At 51.8% G+C, this 17,694-nt stretch overlaps 1 protein-coding gene across 1 annotated transcript in view; it reads left to right on the forward strand.

Moving 5' to 3' along the window:
- The window catches only part of FARP1 (FERM, ARH/RhoGEF and pleckstrin domain protein 1), a 236,270-nt gene extending 220,106 nt beyond the window's left edge, over nt 1-16,164 (forward strand). Inside the window, exons 17-26 of the mRNA XM_068984199.1 lie at nt 683-920; nt 3,028-3,158; nt 7,409-7,477; nt 7,744-7,833; nt 8,481-8,563; nt 8,663-8,775; nt 9,231-9,394; nt 12,535-12,642; nt 12,991-13,142; nt 14,707-16,164. Coding sequence (XP_068840300.1) covers nt 683-920; nt 3,028-3,158; nt 7,409-7,477; nt 7,744-7,833; nt 8,481-8,563; nt 8,663-8,775; nt 9,231-9,394; nt 12,535-12,642; nt 12,991-13,142; nt 14,707-14,788 — 1,230 coding nt within the window. The 3' untranslated portion in view covers nt 14,789-16,164. The remainder of the gene's footprint in view (nt 1-682; nt 921-3,027; nt 3,159-7,408; nt 7,478-7,743; nt 7,834-8,480; nt 8,564-8,662; nt 8,776-9,230; nt 9,395-12,534; nt 12,643-12,990; nt 13,143-14,706) is intronic.
- Nucleotides 16,165-17,694: the final 1,530 nt, after the last annotated feature.

Genomic DNA, 17,694 nt, shown 5'->3' on the forward strand with positions numbered 1-17,694 from the left:
CGTGGGGGGGTTGATGTCTGGACTCCTGGATTTTCAGCTCTTTGTGGGCTGTGGGAATGGAGATGCCAGGATTGGGAATCCAGGTGTTCTGGGAATCAGCACACAGATAGTGAGCCAGCTTCTGGGAATGAGGGGGAAGACAAGGCCAATAGCTGCCATGAGGAATTAATCCCTTCTGGAACGCTCTATCAGACTTCTTACCCTGCAGCTGTCTCCACCGCCGCCCATTAAAGGAAAACGATATTCAGCAACAGTCGTTAAGGATGGTAGAGCAGACTTTGTTCTGGACCTTTGCAGTAGGTGCGGGGACACTGCAGGGGGATTTTACAGTGGGAGACAGACTGGAATCAGCTCTCAGGCACTCCCATTCATTTATTTCCCCTGAGTTTCACCAGTCTTGTTTTAAAAGGACACTTACATCTCTAGTGTTCCATATACATCTCAAATATTTTATGATCCCTGCGTATTTTAAACTGGTCTGTGCTTTTATAGAGCTTTTTTATTTCATCTTGAGAACTTAAATAGTGAAATAGTAAAAGCATGAGATTAAACAAGTGGGACGAGATAATGAAAGCACAGGTGATGCCTTGGGAGAGTCAGACTGGGTGGACCACGTGGCTGAGCCAGACTCCCCTCCTCTCCCTGGCCCCGCCCCCGCCCCCTCCCATGTCTTCCCCACCAGCAACTGGCTGCTCACTTGTGGAAGCACAGCGAGGCGCTGGAGGCGCTGGAGACCGGCATCCGGGGCTCCCGGCGGCTGGAGAGCTTGTGCCGAGACTTCGAGCTGCAGAAGGTGTGCTACCTGCCGCTCAACACCTTCCTCCTGCGCCCGCTGCACCGGCTCATGCACTACAAGCAGGTCCTGGAGCGACTGTGCAAACACTACCCACCCAGCCACAGCGACTTCAGGGACTGCCGAGGTGAGTGGGTGGGTGTGTTGGTGGGGGCGGGGGGCGAGGGGGGCAGGTCTCTGGGATTGTGTCCCAAGCCGGGCAGACTCGCTTTCTAGGACCTGGACCGGTATTTTCTGTCCCTCTTGGTCTGTCCTGTCAGGAAGGCAGTCATGATTCGCTTCTCTTCTCCATCCTCTTGCCTGCATTTTCTCCTCTATCCTGGGTGGTTAGTGCAAAGAACCCTGAAGAAGCTCCACTTAGAGTCCGTCCCTTCCAAAAAGCTACATTCAGCTACGTGGTAGAAGCTCATCACTTTCCCCTTGGATGGGCCACCGGAAATGGCTGGTAATAAACACTACTGCTCATTGCTGCGGGGCATTCGTGAGGTCACCACACTGAGCATTTCAGGTGTATCAGGTCTCAGTCTTCGAGAAATGCCTACAAGATAATGGTGAGCTCATTTTACATATGGGGACCGCTGAGACCAGAGAGGTTAAGGAACCTTCCCAGAGTCACACAGCTGCAAAGTAAATGACTGGTAACCTAAACCCAGAACCCACATTCTTGACCATCCTTCCCTACCAGCTAATGATGATGATATTACTCACTGCCCCTCGCTCAGCACCTGGACCAGGTACTCTGCCAGGTATCTTTCTCACATTAACACCTTTACTTCTTTAACAACCCCATGAGAGAAGGGTTGTTATCCTATCTTATAGATAAGAAAATGGGCTTCAGAGGGGCTAAAGGATTTGTGAGCGTTGCTCAGCTGGCCAAAGATGGGAGTTGCCACTCTAGACCATGCTTTCCCCACTGTGCCACGCGTCGTCTTTGTGAACTTACATCCTCTTCTCGTGTTGTTTGTGGTCTGTTACCATCTGCGCTCCCTGGCCTGAACTTGGAGCCCCTGGGGGCCAGGACACCGCACCAGTCTGTACACAGGCCGCTCTCTCCAGGTGGTTCTTGACAGATTACGAGACTTTGCACACCCGTCAGTATGTCACGATATGTGTCTCTTGCCTAAAGTATGTAAATTTGATCTTAGTTTTTAGAAAGGCAACCCAAGGGAAGATTTCGTAGAGTAATGAAGACATTGTTCCCTGGTGGCTCAGTTGGTAAAGAATCTGCCTGCAGTGCAGGAGACCTGGGTTCAACCCCTGGGTCAGGAAGATCCCCTGGAGAAGGAAATGGCAACCCAGTCCAGTATTCTTGGCCTGGAGAATCCCATGGATAGAGGAGCCTGGCGGGCTACAGTCCATGGGGTCGCAAGAGTCAGACACGACTTAGTGACTAAACCACCAATACCACCACCAGTGAAGACACTGGTAATTCATGCAACGGGAACAGAAATGGCTCAAGACGTGGTTTTGACTTGCTTTAGACAGCAGGCTTTAAAGCAAACCATGCAGCCTCACGCCTTAGCATATTCCTTCCGCTTGGACTCCCCAACACCACCTCCTGGTCCTTTCCCTGGCAGAATCCTCCTCCTCCTCTAAGGCTCAAGTCTGTGCCTGACCCTCGAGGCCTCAACCCTGAATGCCCATCAGTGTAGGGGAGATGCGCCCAATATTGGAAAAGTTAGTTGCAGTTTTTCTCGGCAGCCATCATGGTAAACACTATAAATGGGTGCAGAAGGAAAAACCAGGACACGCTGGAATGTTTGTTGCTCAAAAGTGTCACACTGTCAGCTGGACCCTCTGCCAGAAAGCTCTCTCCTTTGCCCGGGATTTTTCTGTGGCCTCTTTGCTTGCTCTGCTCTTTCCAGCTAACAGGGAGGGGAGAAAAATCTCTGCCCTGGGGGCAAAATTCCAGGCACTCTTAACCCCTTGCTGCTGCCCCCTTTGTGCCAACAAGCATTTCTAACTGAAGCACAGCTGTCCACCACCGAGCTCTGAAGGGGGCACTGACATTTTCAAGATGGTTTGCGGGAAACTAAAGCAAATCGATACATAAAGTAAATCACGCGGTTTTTATTATCACTCAGAAATAGCAGTGTCTTCCCTAGAAGGAAGGCTTCTAACATAGTTCAGCTACCAGAGGATATTACCCTGGAGAATTAAGCTTCAAGCTGTAAGGGGAAATGACCCTCGTCTGCTGTGACTGATGCAGTTTTTGTGTCTGTTTCCTTCCTCAGCGGCTTTGGCAGAGATCACGGAAATGGTGGCCCAGCTTCACGGTACGATGATCAAGATGGAGAATTTCCAGAAGCTGCATGAACTCAAGAAAGATTTGATTGGCGTTGACAATCTTGTGATCCCAGGAAGGGTAAGTTCTCTCTGTATGCTCTGGAAGTGGAGCCAGAAAGACTTGTGTGTGCTAAGTCACTTTCAGTTCAGTTCAGTTGAGTTCAGTTGCATCTGACTCTTTGCAACCCCATGGACTACAGCCCGCCAGGCTCCTCTGTCCCTGGGACTCTCCAGGCAAGAGTACTGGAGTGGGTTGCCACATCCTCCTCCAGGGGATCTTCCCGACCCAGGGATCAAACCCGTGTCTCTTATGTCTCCTGCATTGGCAGCCAGGTTCTTTATCACTAGCGCCACCTGGCAAACCCCAAGAAAGACTTGCAGTGACACATTGGAGCCTTTTGAATATGGACACCCCCCAAATTAAAATACTCTCCTTCTGAAGTGGCTTTCTTCCCCAGACCGGGAGACAACTGGGGAAAATGCCTTGAATATTACAGTGGCAATTCAGAAATTTTGGGTCAGAAGAAGATAAGTGAATCCTTCAGCCTCATCTTCTGCTTTTTCTCCATATTGGTTGATATGCTTATATACTTTTTCCCCACCATATTCTGAGAGGCTTTGAGATTGCCTGTTTAAAAAAAAAACATTAGGTAAATGAAGATGGAAGAAAAGGAAAGAATTTTTTTAAAAATTGGGTAGAGGATTTCTCTGGTGGTCCAGGGATTAGTTCAGACACCATACTTCCACTGCAGGGGGCACAGGCTTCATCCCTGGTTGGGGAGCGATCCCACATGCCTTGTGGTGTGGCCAAAAAATAATAATAATAATTGGGTGAAGGGGCAATAGAAAGCAGAGAAGTTAGTGCACGAAAGTATGCTATAATTCCCATGTAAGTGGGAAAGTTAGAAATGAAAACTGTAGCCAGAACACAGTTCTGGGAGAGAGAGACATTCTACTTACTGTTTACCCTTTACTTCCCCATGGGGCTTCCCTGGTGGCTCAGACAGTAAAGAATCCGCCTGCAATACAGGAGACCCAGGTTCAACTCCTGGATCAGGAAGATCCCCTGGAGAAGGGAATGACAACCCACTCCAGTATTCTTGGAGAGCTTCATGGACGGAGGATACCGTCCATGGAGTCACAAGGAGTCAGACACAACTGAGTGACTTAGCACTTCCACTTTCTCCATGCGCATGACAGGTAGGTCATTCACAGTAAAGGACCACAATATCAAGCATGCTTCCTCCAGGCCAATGGGCATTTTAAACATACAGGTAGCCTGCCTTTTTCCAACTCTTCCTAGGAAACAGTCATTGACCAGGAATTAAAAATACTTGCTCCATCTCATCAGATCTCTATATGGGAACTTTCTCTACCAGCTCTCCTGTCTCAAACTACACCTAACCCAGATTCAGAAAGGCATTTTATTTTAGCTTCTTTGATCTGTCATACCTGCCTTAAACTTCAGACAAATATCCCTCATCCTTTTGGGTATTGGGTCTTTCTGTTGGGAAGCCTAATTACAAAGCTGAGCAGAGTATCAGCTATAAAACATTGTCAGAAGAGTTATGTGGTAACTGTCAGCTGGAAATTAAAGCTGGGACTTAACTTCAGCTCTACTAGTGAGAAAATTCTGCCAGGACTCAGCACATCACAACCCGTGTTCACCCATCCATGCAGAAGCCTTTAAAGCCTTACGGAATTGGTATAATTTTCTCTTAACTTCGAATGTTATAAAATACTTAACATATTATATTCTACATGGCAAATAAGAGCATCTGTAAGGAACTTCTTATTTTGAGAAATAGTTTCCACGGTGCTGTGAAAAGAGCAGTGGATTGGTGTAGGTGGCCCTGGGTTCAGTTTCTGGCTCCACCAGAACTGGACTGTCTCACCTGCTGGAATGTTCCTTTCATTCTGTGACATGGGGACCATACTTTCTCTGTCATAGGTTGTGCGTGTTTGTTACTCAGTCCGACTCTTTGTGACCCTGTGGACTGTAGCCTGCCAGGCTCCCCTGCATGGGATTCTCCAGGCAAGAATACTGGAGTAGGGTGCCATTTCTTTCTCCAAATGACCATAGCCTGGTGTTAATCATATTGATCCAGCCCACAGTTGCAGGAGTTTTCCTTTTGGTAGACGAGAGGTTAAGTTTTTGATTGAGACATAGCTCATCACTCTGATTGAGTCTGAGTGAGCCCAAAAGAACATTTAACTCTACGGCCAGGGTCAGCACAGGTATTAATTAATTGGCCAGCTGAGAGGAATATCAATCATGACCGAACATGACTTATCATTTTCCCCTCAAAGTAAATTTCCTCAGGGCCAACCAGTTAGCACCGTGGAGTGCAGAAATTCATCACGGTAACCCAGAAATACTGGACACAGGTAATTGGCCTCAAACCCAATAGCTGGATTGATTTCTAAAACTAGCATAGGATCATGCCTATGACAGAGAAACACTTGATTCCTATGCAAAGGTCCAAGAAGGTTATATGGATCAAATGAGACTTAATCTGCAAAACTAACATAGTAAATATGTTACCTTCCTCTTCTCCCACCTACACTCATTTGAAGAGACTACACTTAGTATAATGTACACAGCACAGCCGGCTTCCCAGGGGGCTCAGCTGGTAAAGAATCTGCCCGCAGTGCGGGAGACCTGGATTCGATCCCTGAGTTGGGAATGATCCCCTGGGGAAGGGAAAGGCTACCCACTCCAGTACTTTGGCCTGGAGAATTCCATGGGCTGTATGGTTCCTGGGGTCGCAAAGAGTCGGACATGACTGAGCGACTCTCGTGTTCCCTGAAACACAGACTTGTTTCATCAGATGCGGGCTCTATTCACCCACTGACCAGGTGTGGGCAAGTTCCTTACTCATTTTGCTCCTCAGTTTCCTTATCTGAAAAATGGGGACGAATTTACAGGCTTGTGCATGAACCTAATATAAGCAGCCAGCACATGTCAGGAATACACCATGTGCTAATAAATCATTATTAATGAAGCTGAAGTCAGAATTGGGGTGCTGGGTACACACTGCAGGACCAGCCTTATCTGTATGTTCTTCTGTGGATCAACCAGCTTCACGACCCCTCAGTGTTTCAAGTCAACCCTGACAGAAATGGGAAAGAGGGATCCGAGGCCCTCAGAGGGCCACGTTCTAAGGTGGGCTGTTCCACACACCGAGGCTAATTGATTATCTATTTAAAATTATTGAAATAACCTGATGAGTGGAAAGACGGCTCCAAGAGGTTTGTCTACATGTGGAATTTGAAAAATTGATATTTATAAGTGAGCATCTGATGTTCACACTCCCTGCAGTCTAATTCCTAACAATCTATTCCTGCAGTCTAATTCCTATGCTTCCAGGCCTAATCCTGCCACCCCCTTGCTGGGATCAGGCTGAGATGGGGGTGTCAAGTCCTGGAAGCAGGAGTTCTTCCAAGGCAAAGGACCCCAGCACAGTCTGGCCTGAGCCAGGGCCCGGGGTGTGTTTTCTGTCCTAGGCATTGTGTGCCCAAAGAGTCCTTCCAGGAACACAGTGGGGGTTCATTTGGTTAAAACTCAGAGGCCTGGACAGTGTGAATTTCATTCCAGAAGGAAGCTGATTGAGCTTAAGGATATTAAGGACCTTTTCTTTTTCTCCTATTTCATAGGAGCTTGGGGCGGGGGGGGGGGTTGTTTTTAATACTTTTAAAATTTTTATTTTGTTTTTTACAATAATGTAATTAACCTCCAATGAAAATAAATTTATTTTAAAAATAAAAATTTTGTTTTTAATATTTTTTAATTTTTACTGATTTATTTAGTCAAGCCAAGTCTTAGTTGCAGCTTGCAGGATCTTTGTTCTTCCTTGCTTGTGGCTCTTTAATTCTAGAACACAGTTACCAGTTTTTGATAACCAGCGTTTAAATCGTGAAGATGATCTCTCATAGTTCTCGCCTATGGCATACATCTCATCCTTGGTCCCCTGTTGCCCCGTTGCATCCCTCCCGGGTCCTTGGTCACCTCCTCGCAGCGGAAGCCCGAAGGGCCTGGAGGTTAAGTGCACGGTGACAGGTTCCAGTATGAAGCTGCCTGTAGACCTCTGACCGCCGGCTTCCCATCTGGTACTGGAGCCGAAGTTAGCCTCGGCCTTGCAGGTTGCTGGGAAGGGGAGGTGCTGAGAGGCAGCACAGCTGGGCATTCAGTAAACAGGGGCTGTGATCACTACGATTTTTAGTGTGAAAGGGACCGCGGTAGGTGGAAGCATCTCACGTGGCTGTTGAATCTGCGTGGACACGGGTCTGCAGGCTCCGAGCCAACTCATAGGTGTGTTTTCTCTGCAGGAATTCATCCGCCTGGGCAGCCTCAGCAAGCTCTCCGGGAAGGGGCTCCAGCAGCGCATGTTCTTCCTGGTAAGTGGTGAGAGCCGAGCTGTCTGTCCTCACCACGATCGGTGACACATGGGCCCGTGCAACCAGCAAGGGGCACGGGACTGGGCGTCGGCCACCCCAGAGCAGGCATACGTGGGAGGCAGGAAGAGCAATCAGACTTGCTCAAACTGGAGATGTTGAGGTCCACGGGTTTTCACAGAGTTCTGAAAATGTATCAGTCATTTCTGCCCTTGTTGGTTTCAAACGGGGCCCATTCGTCTCAGCTGCTCTTGTCCTCGTTCCTCTAGTTCAATGACGTCTTGCTGTACACGAGCCGGGGGCTGACGGCCTCGAATCAATTTAAAGTCCACGGGCAGCTCCCGCTCTACGGCATGACCGTGAGTATGCGCCTGGGGCCCAGGCTGGGGGACCTGGTCCTCTGGGCTAGGAGCCAGTGACTACAACGAGGAAGGAAGGGACAGAGGGACTTGATAAGGAAGTGAGAGCATCACGGGCTCCGTGAAAAACCTGGGCTTGGCTAGGGCTGCCCTAGAGGGGCCCTGGGACAGCACTCCTCCTGCAGTGGGGTGCACGCCGCGTTCCTTCTGGAGTCGGGTAAAGAGGCAAGCCGTCATGGCCACGTGGAGTGAACGTGCCTCTTACTGCCTGGTGCCTGGCCCCCAGGCCCTGACAGGCTGTGACCACACTGCCCACGGGGAGTAAAGACCAGGAAACCATCTTTCTCCCCAAAATATCTCATAGACGGGTGTCCACATTCTGTGAGCCCTGGTGGGCGAGGCAGACAAGGTCCACAGGATTACTTTCCCTGGCTTATCCCCCGAATGCTCCTCGGTGGTCAGGAAGAGAGAAGTCTATGGCTCTGCTGAGAAAAAGATAGTGCATTTTCACCTGGCATTTACCCTCTGGATTGGGATTTTTCTGACTTGGTCCCTCGGGGCTGTAGCCAGTTCAGTGAAACTTGGAAAACGCACCGAGTGTGGCCCGCCCCCTGCTTGACTAACTTATGACCACACTTGCCCTACAGATGGAGGAAAGTGAAGAGGAATGGGGCGTCCCCCACTGCCTGACTCTGCGGGGCCAGCGCCAGTCCATCGTGGTGGCCGCCAGGTAACTTGGGGAGCCTGACCTTTGACCTGGGTACCCTCTTTCCCCCAGCCCCCATCTCCCCGTGGCCTGAAAAAAATCTGACGTCCATCTCTTCTCCAGTTCTCGGCCGGAGATGGACAAGTGGGTGGAAGACATACAGATGGCCATCGACTTGGCCGAGAAAAGCAGCGGCCCTGCCCCTGAGTTCCTGGCCAGCAGCCCCCCGGACAACAGTAAGTGTGGGGCACACAGGCCTGGGGCCCCAGAGGGGTTAGCCAGGACGCAGAGGGACCGCTCTGGCTCTCGGAGGGCATCCTAGGCACTGAATATCGCCTTACCAGTGTGCCTCATGTCCACGGTCTGCTTTTGTATTTTAAGCTAAACATCCAGGAACTGAGCAGTTACGAGCAAGCAGAGAAATCCCCTTTTCTGGGCCAGCCCTGCTGCTTGTCAGCATCTGGGGGGCTGGATAAAATACTACGAGCGGCTCCCGGGCCGGGGGGTCTGGTGGGACGCCCCTTGGCCAAGCGCAAGCCCTTGCCGCTATAATGTGACTTCCTGCCCAGGGGGGTTGCCTAGGCTCTGTATGCATCGCCGTAGGCCCCCCGACAGCAGGCGGGGAAAGGCCTTCCTGCGCGCTTCTTGGAGGGCAGAGATGTCAGCTCCCCTTCTTGCCTCCCCCCGGCAGAGTCCCCCGAGGAGGCGGCGGGCGACCAGGAGTCGGAGGATGATCTCAGTGCGTCGCGCACCTCGCTGGAGCGCCAGGCCCCGCACCGCGGCAACACCATGGTGCACGTATGCTGGCACCGCAACACCAGCGTGTCCATGGTGGACTTCAGCGTGGCGGTGGAGGTAGGGCCGGGGCGGGGCGGGCGCGCCGTCTGCGCGTGCGCGGCGGGGCCGCGTCCCCGGCTGCTGCGGGGCTGCGGGCCTGGGCCTCAGTCCACCCCCAGGTTGTCTGCACGCTAATGGTTTTCTCTTGCTCCCCCGGACCTCTTCTCTCGTGGAGTCAGTCGTAGGGCAGAGATGGTCCGTGTGGGTTTTTTTGTGTGTCGGCACCGGGAAGTCGGGGCTGGGCCGCACCCCGGAGCCCCCCACCACCTCTGAGTCAGGTGCAGGGAGGCGGTATGGTCGGAAAGCTGCGGCCAGCCAGGGCCTCGGCAGGTGTCGGTCATGGGAGAACCTGCGAGAAGCCCGCTCTCTGACGTGTCTGGGGCCAGGAACCTTCCAGAACTCTCCGAACCCCATTCTCTAAGCATCCCCCAGTCCAGATTCATAATCCCCAACCTTTCAGAAAAGACAAAGCCCAGGATGTTCTAAAACCGCTAAGTTACAGACATAGCCCACTGGCGGCGGGAGGCTGTTTACTGGTTTTGTGGGCGCCCCTGTTTTGCTGAAGAATCAGATTCTGTGCTGTGGCCCCAGACTCCACTGCCAGGGGTGCTAGGGAGGAGAGGCACGGGGGGATCTTCCTAAAACCTGACAAGTTCTGGATGCCCAGGTATGCCTGGTCCAAAAGATGTCACATAAAAGATGGTGAGCCAAGAACAGCAGTTCATTTACTTTTTCAATCAACAGTTCTGGGACTATGCCTAAGGTTTCTTTTGATGGATGTGCTTAGTTGCTCAATCATGTCCGACTCTTTGCAACCGTGTGGACAGTAGCCTTCCAGGCTCCTCTGTCCATGGGGATTCTCCAGGGAAGAATACTGGAGTGGGTTGCCCATGCCCTCCTCCAGGGGATTCTCCCAACCCAGGGATCTGCCGCATTGCAGGCAGATTCTTTACTGTCTGAGCCACCCGGGAAGCTGTTTGATGGATAGGGTTGTCTGAGACGATTCTCTGGCAGTGACTGCCAGTTCCAGACAAGTGCTTTTATTGAGTTTCCCTGCTACAGATGTTTTAAAACCCATGCTTCCTTCTGAAATCATCCTCAGGGGACTCTGTGCCCGCCGTCCCTGGCCTTTGGATGGGCTGGGCTGTCAGTGAACCACCCCACGCCCCCCCCCCAGAGAAGGGGGGGGCTCTCTCTTCCCAAGAAAATACCCATCCTCCTCCTCCCTCCCTTCATACTTCCCAGGGCATCTGTTGGCAGAGCTTGCCAACCAGAGATTTCCTCCAGGGAACAGGGATGTTTCCAGCAAGGAAGGAGCAGGGAAGAAGAACCAGTGATCTTCCCTGAAGAGATACCTGATCAGATCTGCTGTCCAGGCGAGGCCAGGGGGAAGGGCCATGCTGTGCATGAGAAATCCTCTTTGCCTCACTTTATGCTCATCTTTACGTGTAGTCAGGGCCACAGAGAAGTAGAGAATCAGGTAAGAAACCGCCTCTTTAATCCCTGGAGGCACACAGGACGCCGCCCAGACAGCCCTCTGGGTGACAGTCAGCCGTGTGCAGGGTCGGCTGAGTGGCAGAGCCGGTCAGCACGTGGTGACCACAGCCCAGATCCTGCCCACCTCCTGCCTGGTTCTAGCCTGTCAGCGAAGAATGGGGTTTTCCATTTTTGAATGGTTACTATAGAGATCCAAATACTTGCTCTGTGATCCTTGGAGGAAAAATCTGCTGAGGGCTGCAGCCCATGGAAGTGAGCCCCAGGCCAGTGGTTTGAAGGTGGCAGTTCCAAAGACAACTGCAGCCAAGAGAAAGGTTTTTTTGGACTCTGTCTGGAGGAAGTTATTGGATTCAGTATAAAAAAATAAGCAGCCTAAGGAAAGAAAAATGTGCTAATCTCCTTCCTCCACAGTGAGACGTGTGTGGAACCTTAACACTGTTGCAGAGGCATCAAAGCACCACTGGGTTGCCACGCTCACCTGCTGAAACTCTCATCAGTGGGCGAGTGGCAGCCAGAAGGGGTGATGGCACACTGTCTGCAGTGCCCCTGGCCATGGGCAACAGCTCTGCCTCCTTCCTTCCCTCAGCCTACCACTCCGTTTGCCCATCAGACCGCGGGCAACCTGTCGTCAGAGCCATTTAAACTCTTTTCTTAGGGGCGTTAATTAAAAGTGCCTGTTTGAGTAAATACAGAAAAGTCCCAAAGGGAGAGAGTACAATAGACAGGTATAATTGTATATATATATTTTTTATTGTGGTGAGTTTGCCTATTTCACCATTTTGAAGTGAACGATTTAGTGGTGGCGATGACAAGGCTATGCGATCGCCACCGTCCACTTCTTTTCGTTGAGTCTTCCTGGCAAGGAGCTGCCAGCTTATCAGAGTCGTGCAGGCGCCTTCTTAGGGTCCTCTGAGAGGTGACACGGGGGCTCTGGAGGGAGGACTCGGCTGGGAGTGCACAGTGATGTGAGTTCAGGAATGCCTGGTCCCACCCGTGCTGTGCAGGGCGGAGGACTGGGCCAGAAGGCACTGCGTTGAAAGCTACGTTCCAGCCACGGCCACCAGGTGGCGGTCAGGAGCCGCTGGCTGGCGTGGGGCTCCCGAGAGCTTAGAATGGGCGGGGAGGGGTCCTTTCTCAGAGATGCTGTAACAAGCACCGCCAACAGGTGGTCCTGGAGGTCAGAAGTCCAGACTCAGTGTGGCTAGGGGCACAGGCTCCCTCTGAAGCCTGTGAGGCAGGAAGCTTCCTTGCCTCCCCGGCTTCTGGGGTTGAAGGCCAGCCTTGGTGTGTTGGGGGGTGTAGACACATCGCTTGAGTCAGTCTGGGTCCACGTAGGCACGTCCTCTCCTCATGAGGACATCAGCCGTAGTGGATACAGGCCTGTATCCTCCTCATTCTACATCTGATGACCCTATTTCCCTGTAAGGTCCCATTGGGAGGTACCGGAGGGGGGAGTTAGGGCTTCAAGATATTACTGGAGGACATCATTCAACCAGACAGGAAAGTAAACGAGGTTCACATAGTCACTCTCCCAAGGGTTTCGCCCCCTACCAGGGAGAAAGGTCATTTTGGTAAGTCGTCCTCAGGGTCGCGGCCCCAGCTGGGGACCCAAAGCGGGGGCGCCCCCACCTGTACTCCTTCCAGGCCTCCCTGTCTTGCAGAATCAGCTGTCTGGGAACCTGCTGAGGAAATTCAAAAACAGCAACGGGTGGCAGAAGCTGTGGGTGGTCTTCACGAACTTCTGCCTCTTCTTCTACAAATCGCACCAGGTAGGTGGATGCTGAAGGACCCTCCCCCAGCACCCTCTGTTCTTGTGGGACAGGCAGCTTTCCTCTGGAAGGATGAAGAACTTGAGCCGCCCAGCCAGGCCATGCAAGGGCACAGCCGTCAGACCCCTCAGGTCCAAGTGGAGGCTTCCACCTTGAAAAGGGCCATCTGTCTGCTGGTTGGACCAGGGAGGGGGGATGGCTTTAACAGGTTGCTGACACGCTGGTGTCCAGCTAACCCATCCAGGCCAGGACCTCTCAGCTAAAACTGACCATGATAGGGTGAGAGGCTGCAGGCAGGCTCCACGCCTGCCGGCCGCCTCTCCAGAGCACCCCCTACCCTCTTTCCAGGACAATCACCCCCTTGCCAGCCTGCCTCTGCTTGGCTACTCGCTCACCATCCCCTCAGAGTCCGAGGACATCCACAAAGATTACGTGTTCAAGCTGCATTTCAAGTCCCACGTGTACTACTTCAGGGCCGAAAGCGAGTACACGTTTGAAAGGTAAGTGTTCCTCGGCACCTGCAAACGGGACACTTCTCCTGAGCCGTGGGCGGTCTCCCAAGCGAGTGAGCGTTGTAAGGCCATCCTACCAGCAGCTACCTTCAGCTCGGACATCCGCTTCTTTAAAATGGAAGTATCTCATAAGATCTGGGTTCCCTCTGGCCAATGCAAGGATGCACCTGTTTCCCTAGGATAATAGAAGCGTGACTTTCCCTGGAAACATCAGGCCTTAACCTGGACGCTGGTTCAGACACTACGCATGGCACACTTTTTGATCTTGAACTTGTTTTTCAGTTAATGGCAAAGGTAGCTTAGTCCTTTGGGCCACTTAGTCCTTTAGTGGCCCAAAGGCTAAGTTTCAGGTCAAAAGACAACATGAGGAAAAAAAAAAATTCCAGTACCTCTGAGAGCTCCCTGATCAATGAGACTGGCTCCGTAGTATAGAGACCCAGGGGCAGAGGTCTTCCTTTTAGCCAAGAGATAGAACAAAAGGAGCCAGGCTAGCTCATTTGCCCACATTCAAGTACAAGTTCTGAGTCTTCTGGGTCTTACATCGTGGGGCAAGCTGTGAAAGCAGTTGTCAGTGCCAAACCACCCCTATTAGGGTATTTCTCTCCTGAGCCCACGAGGCTTTCTGATCATTGCGCCGGTTCTGATCCACGCACAAGCCCTAGTAAAGTTCGCTTGCTGCAGAGAGCACAGAGGTTTAAAACCAGGGTTGAAGGTGCCGGAGACATCCCAGAGCAGTGGTCCCTAAGCGACACTGCCTAAAAAGAGAGCCCAGGGGTTAGCAGTCCTCAAATGTGACTCTGGGTTGGGAAACTGAGATACTGTTGCTGCTATGGCAAGGGTAATGTAGCCTGGCAGTGATAGGAGCCTGGGATTAGGGAATATCTTCCCTGGTGGCTCAGATGGTAAAGCATCTGCCTGCAATGCAGGAGACCCGGGTTCAATCCCTGGGGGGGGGAAGATCCTGGAGAAGGGAATGGCTACCCACTCCCGTACTCTTGTCTGGAAGATTCCACGGATGGAGGAGCGTGGTAGGCTACTCCATGGAGTTGCAGAGTTGGACACGACTCAGCGACTTCACTTTCTTTTTCTTAAGCCCTCTAAGCCCACAAAGGCAGGAAGCTGGGCCCACCGCCCCGAGTTTTCTCCATCAGGCACTACTGACATTTCGGACCAGAGGCTTTGGATGTGCTCAGCAGCACACTGGTTATACTGCAAATACTTGAATGTATAAAATGGTATTCCCGCGAAGCAGGATGGAGCCCCACCCATTGTCCTGAGGAGGATTAGGAGTGGGCGCTGTAGCCCCACCTCGGGCACTTCTGCAGGGTGAGCGTGCCCAAGTCAGGGGTTCTCAAAGGGGGTTCCTCAGGAGGAACCCTTACCCCACTCCACCCCTTGGTTTTACCTGGGAGCTAGGATCTTTTCTGCTAAAATAAGATTATCCAGCAGACTATGTGTGGCTTTGTGAGTAACAACTGCCAAGGGTCAGGAGCTGTAACAAAGCAAGCACCTTTTCATAGGCCCTGACAGTTATTTCTCTTTCTTGTCCTAGATGGATGGAGGTGATCCGAAGTGCCACCAGCTCGGCCTCACGTGCCCACGCCCCGAGTCACAAGGAATCTCACGTGTATTGATGGTGGGGACACACGTGTGGATTGCTTCAGCTGCAGTGACTCTTGGAAGGCGTTTCCTCTCTTCTGTATTAATGAAGCCTAGTAAAATTAACACCTGTCTGGAAAACAAAAGAAAACATGGTTTCGCAGCAACTCCCACCTGTCCCCACAGGACCATTTTTAAACCTTGTCTTTTCAGCCGGTAATCTCGCATTTGCACGGGGTTTCACCTGCGCCATCTCCGGTGCAGGCGGCACCTTGGCCGTCGTCCCCTAGGTGGGCTCTCTCCAGCCCGTGCCAGTATTAAAACACTGTCATGGAGATAGTGCCAAATGACATTTTTTTCCTCCAAGGCTGCACCTTAAAGCAGTACCAACACATCCGTTCAACCAAAAGACAGGGCAAGTGCTTTTTTTTTCTTAAAACTCTGGGGGTTTTGATTTCTAGGCTGCTGCCTTTTACAAAATGGGTTTCCCAGTGTTTGCAATACACGTGGCAGTCTTAATAAGCAAATGAGATCATTTCCAGATTTGGGTTTACCTCCCCACCCCAATCTTTCTACTTTTATAATGATAGGAAATTAGTAGGATTTTACTTCTTTGATAAAACGAGCAATTTGCAGCATCCTTGTATCCCACTGGGGGCTTCAGGCTCCAGGGAAACGCTGGTTCCCAGCCCTACTTCTTGGTGTAGGTTGACCAAATTGTTGAAGTGATGGCTATTTACGAGGTATGGTGGGTTGTTTTCTGTTGTGAGAAGCTCTCTGGACTGTCAAGTGTACCGAGTGCTGTGTCGAGGGGAGGGTAGTAAGCCGTGGTGTTTTGCTGTTTCCCAAGCATGAGAACGTGTCTGTCAGTGGCCAGGGCCCTCTGTGCTGTGTTGGGGCGTGGGTGCGGGGGCTCCGAGTCGTGGTGCGTACTCCCCACAATCATACCTGTGTCCTCCCGCAACTGTGGTTTGGAACTGCACACTCAATAGTAGTATATACGTATCTCATGCCTGTCTTCACAAACCATTCTTTCTTTCCTTTTGATACTCGCCACCCCCAGGCCTGGGCTATGGACGGACATGTGACATTGCACATCCTTGATAGTCGGAGGACACAGGGAACAGGGTTCCAGTGACCGCTGGGGCCGCCAGTCAAAATCCGTTCGCCTATCTCCGTGGGGAATCAGGTGGCCACTATTCCCTTGATACTGTTGAGCCCCTGTGGGGGGGCGAGGGAGGGTTCCCCATCACTCCCCAAGACCCTGACAGGATGAGCCTGACTTGGGGCTGTGACCGGCGTACGTGGAAACACACAAATGGATGAGGAACTCGAGATGTGTGAATCACTTGCCTTACAATCTGTACAGATCCTTTTAAGTACTAACAAAAGGGAATTAAAAAAATACCTCACGCCACAATCCAGCACACTCAAGTTTTAAGGCAAAACAACCAATCTTGTCTCCTGTCTTTTAACTACCTCTCGGGCTGGTGGGTTGGGGAGGTGGCTGGTCACGGGGAAGGGGGAGGAAGGTGAAGACAACCGCTCGCAAAGACAGCGTTATTTGGAAAAACCTGGAATCTGGTAAGTTTCATCTGCTTCTCCCAACTTGGGAAGCAGAGTATTTCCAAGAGACCTGGAAGATTCGGGGGGGGACCAGTGCCCATTTGATCCCATTCCCGAGCATCTCCAGAAGCCTCCCTGGTCACTCACCTCTGCGAGGCTTGGGGGGAAGGCGTCTCCTAGGTCAGCCCTCCGTTCACACCTACCTGTGTCCCTCTGCGATGTCAAAGAGAACCGAAATCCAGATCACGGGGCTGATTCAGACCACCCCCAAGCTGCTGGAAACACAGGGTTTCAGGGACACCCTCCACCCCCACCGCCTCATACATGCAGACCCAGGGATGGGGGGAATGGGGCGGAACCACAATGCAAACATCGTCTATTCCTCTACACACAAAGACACAATTCCAAAAACAATTTGTTTCTGTGAACTTTATTGACCTTCGCATGATACAGACCCTGTGCTTAAGAACACGCCTTGCAGCAGCACTCCCCAGTTATTGCCATTATTTTATAGCAGAAATACAGAAGCCATGTTTTTTTAAGGAAGGAAAAATATAAAAATGCTTATAAATAGACTGCATGTTTTGCCGAAAAGGTACAAAATGCCGCATAAAGAACCGAACAAAATGCTTCAAAAGACCCATCGGAGAACAAAACCGTCAGATCGGGAAGGTGGGCAGCACTGGGTTACAGCAAGGCAACCCCAAGGTTATTATGGTGTCGAGGCCCCCAGCCCACAGTGGTGCAGCCCGTGCGGAAGACACAACTTTGAAAGTGTAAGCCACCAGCCACGGCCGGCCCGCCGCCTCCACTCCCAAAAAGGCCGGCTGTGCTTCCACGTGGGCGCCCCTGCCATTTGCAGTGCGGGCAGACAGGCTGCTGGCTGCCGGGGTTCACCAGCCAGGGGCTCCAGCATGGTGCTCGATGCACCTCGAGTGCTGAGCTCACAGGTCTGGCTGAACACCACCTGCCATTTACAGGCCCAAGGGGGTCCTGCTGGAGCTCTGGTGCCTGGTCTGTCTTTTAACAAAGGACCTGACATGGGCCAACGATAGCCCCCTGAACTCGGCAAGATGCTCTGTCTACCGGAAGTAAGCCGAACGCACAGGGGAAGGGGACCCACTTTCCAAAGCCGGTCAAAGCACACTGTTCCCCCCCTCGAGAAGGCCATCAACAAGATATTTCCAACCAAATCACAAAGCAGTCGGCCGCTTGCCCTGGGAGATGTGCATTGCTGCACACCAGTGACTGCTAATCGGTCACACCACCTCGCTGAGCCCAGAGTCCTGTCCACCCGTCAGCGTCACCATCTCACACCAGCGTCTGGTCTTGAAACCACTGTCCACGTGCAGGTCTGAAGAACTTGAGGTCAAAA

Source organism: Capricornis sumatraensis, chromosome 12 (genome assembly GCF_032405125.1).
Source record: "Capricornis sumatraensis isolate serow.1 chromosome 12, serow.2, whole genome shotgun sequence".
NCBI lineage: Eukaryota > Metazoa > Chordata > Mammalia > Artiodactyla > Bovidae > Capricornis > Capricornis sumatraensis.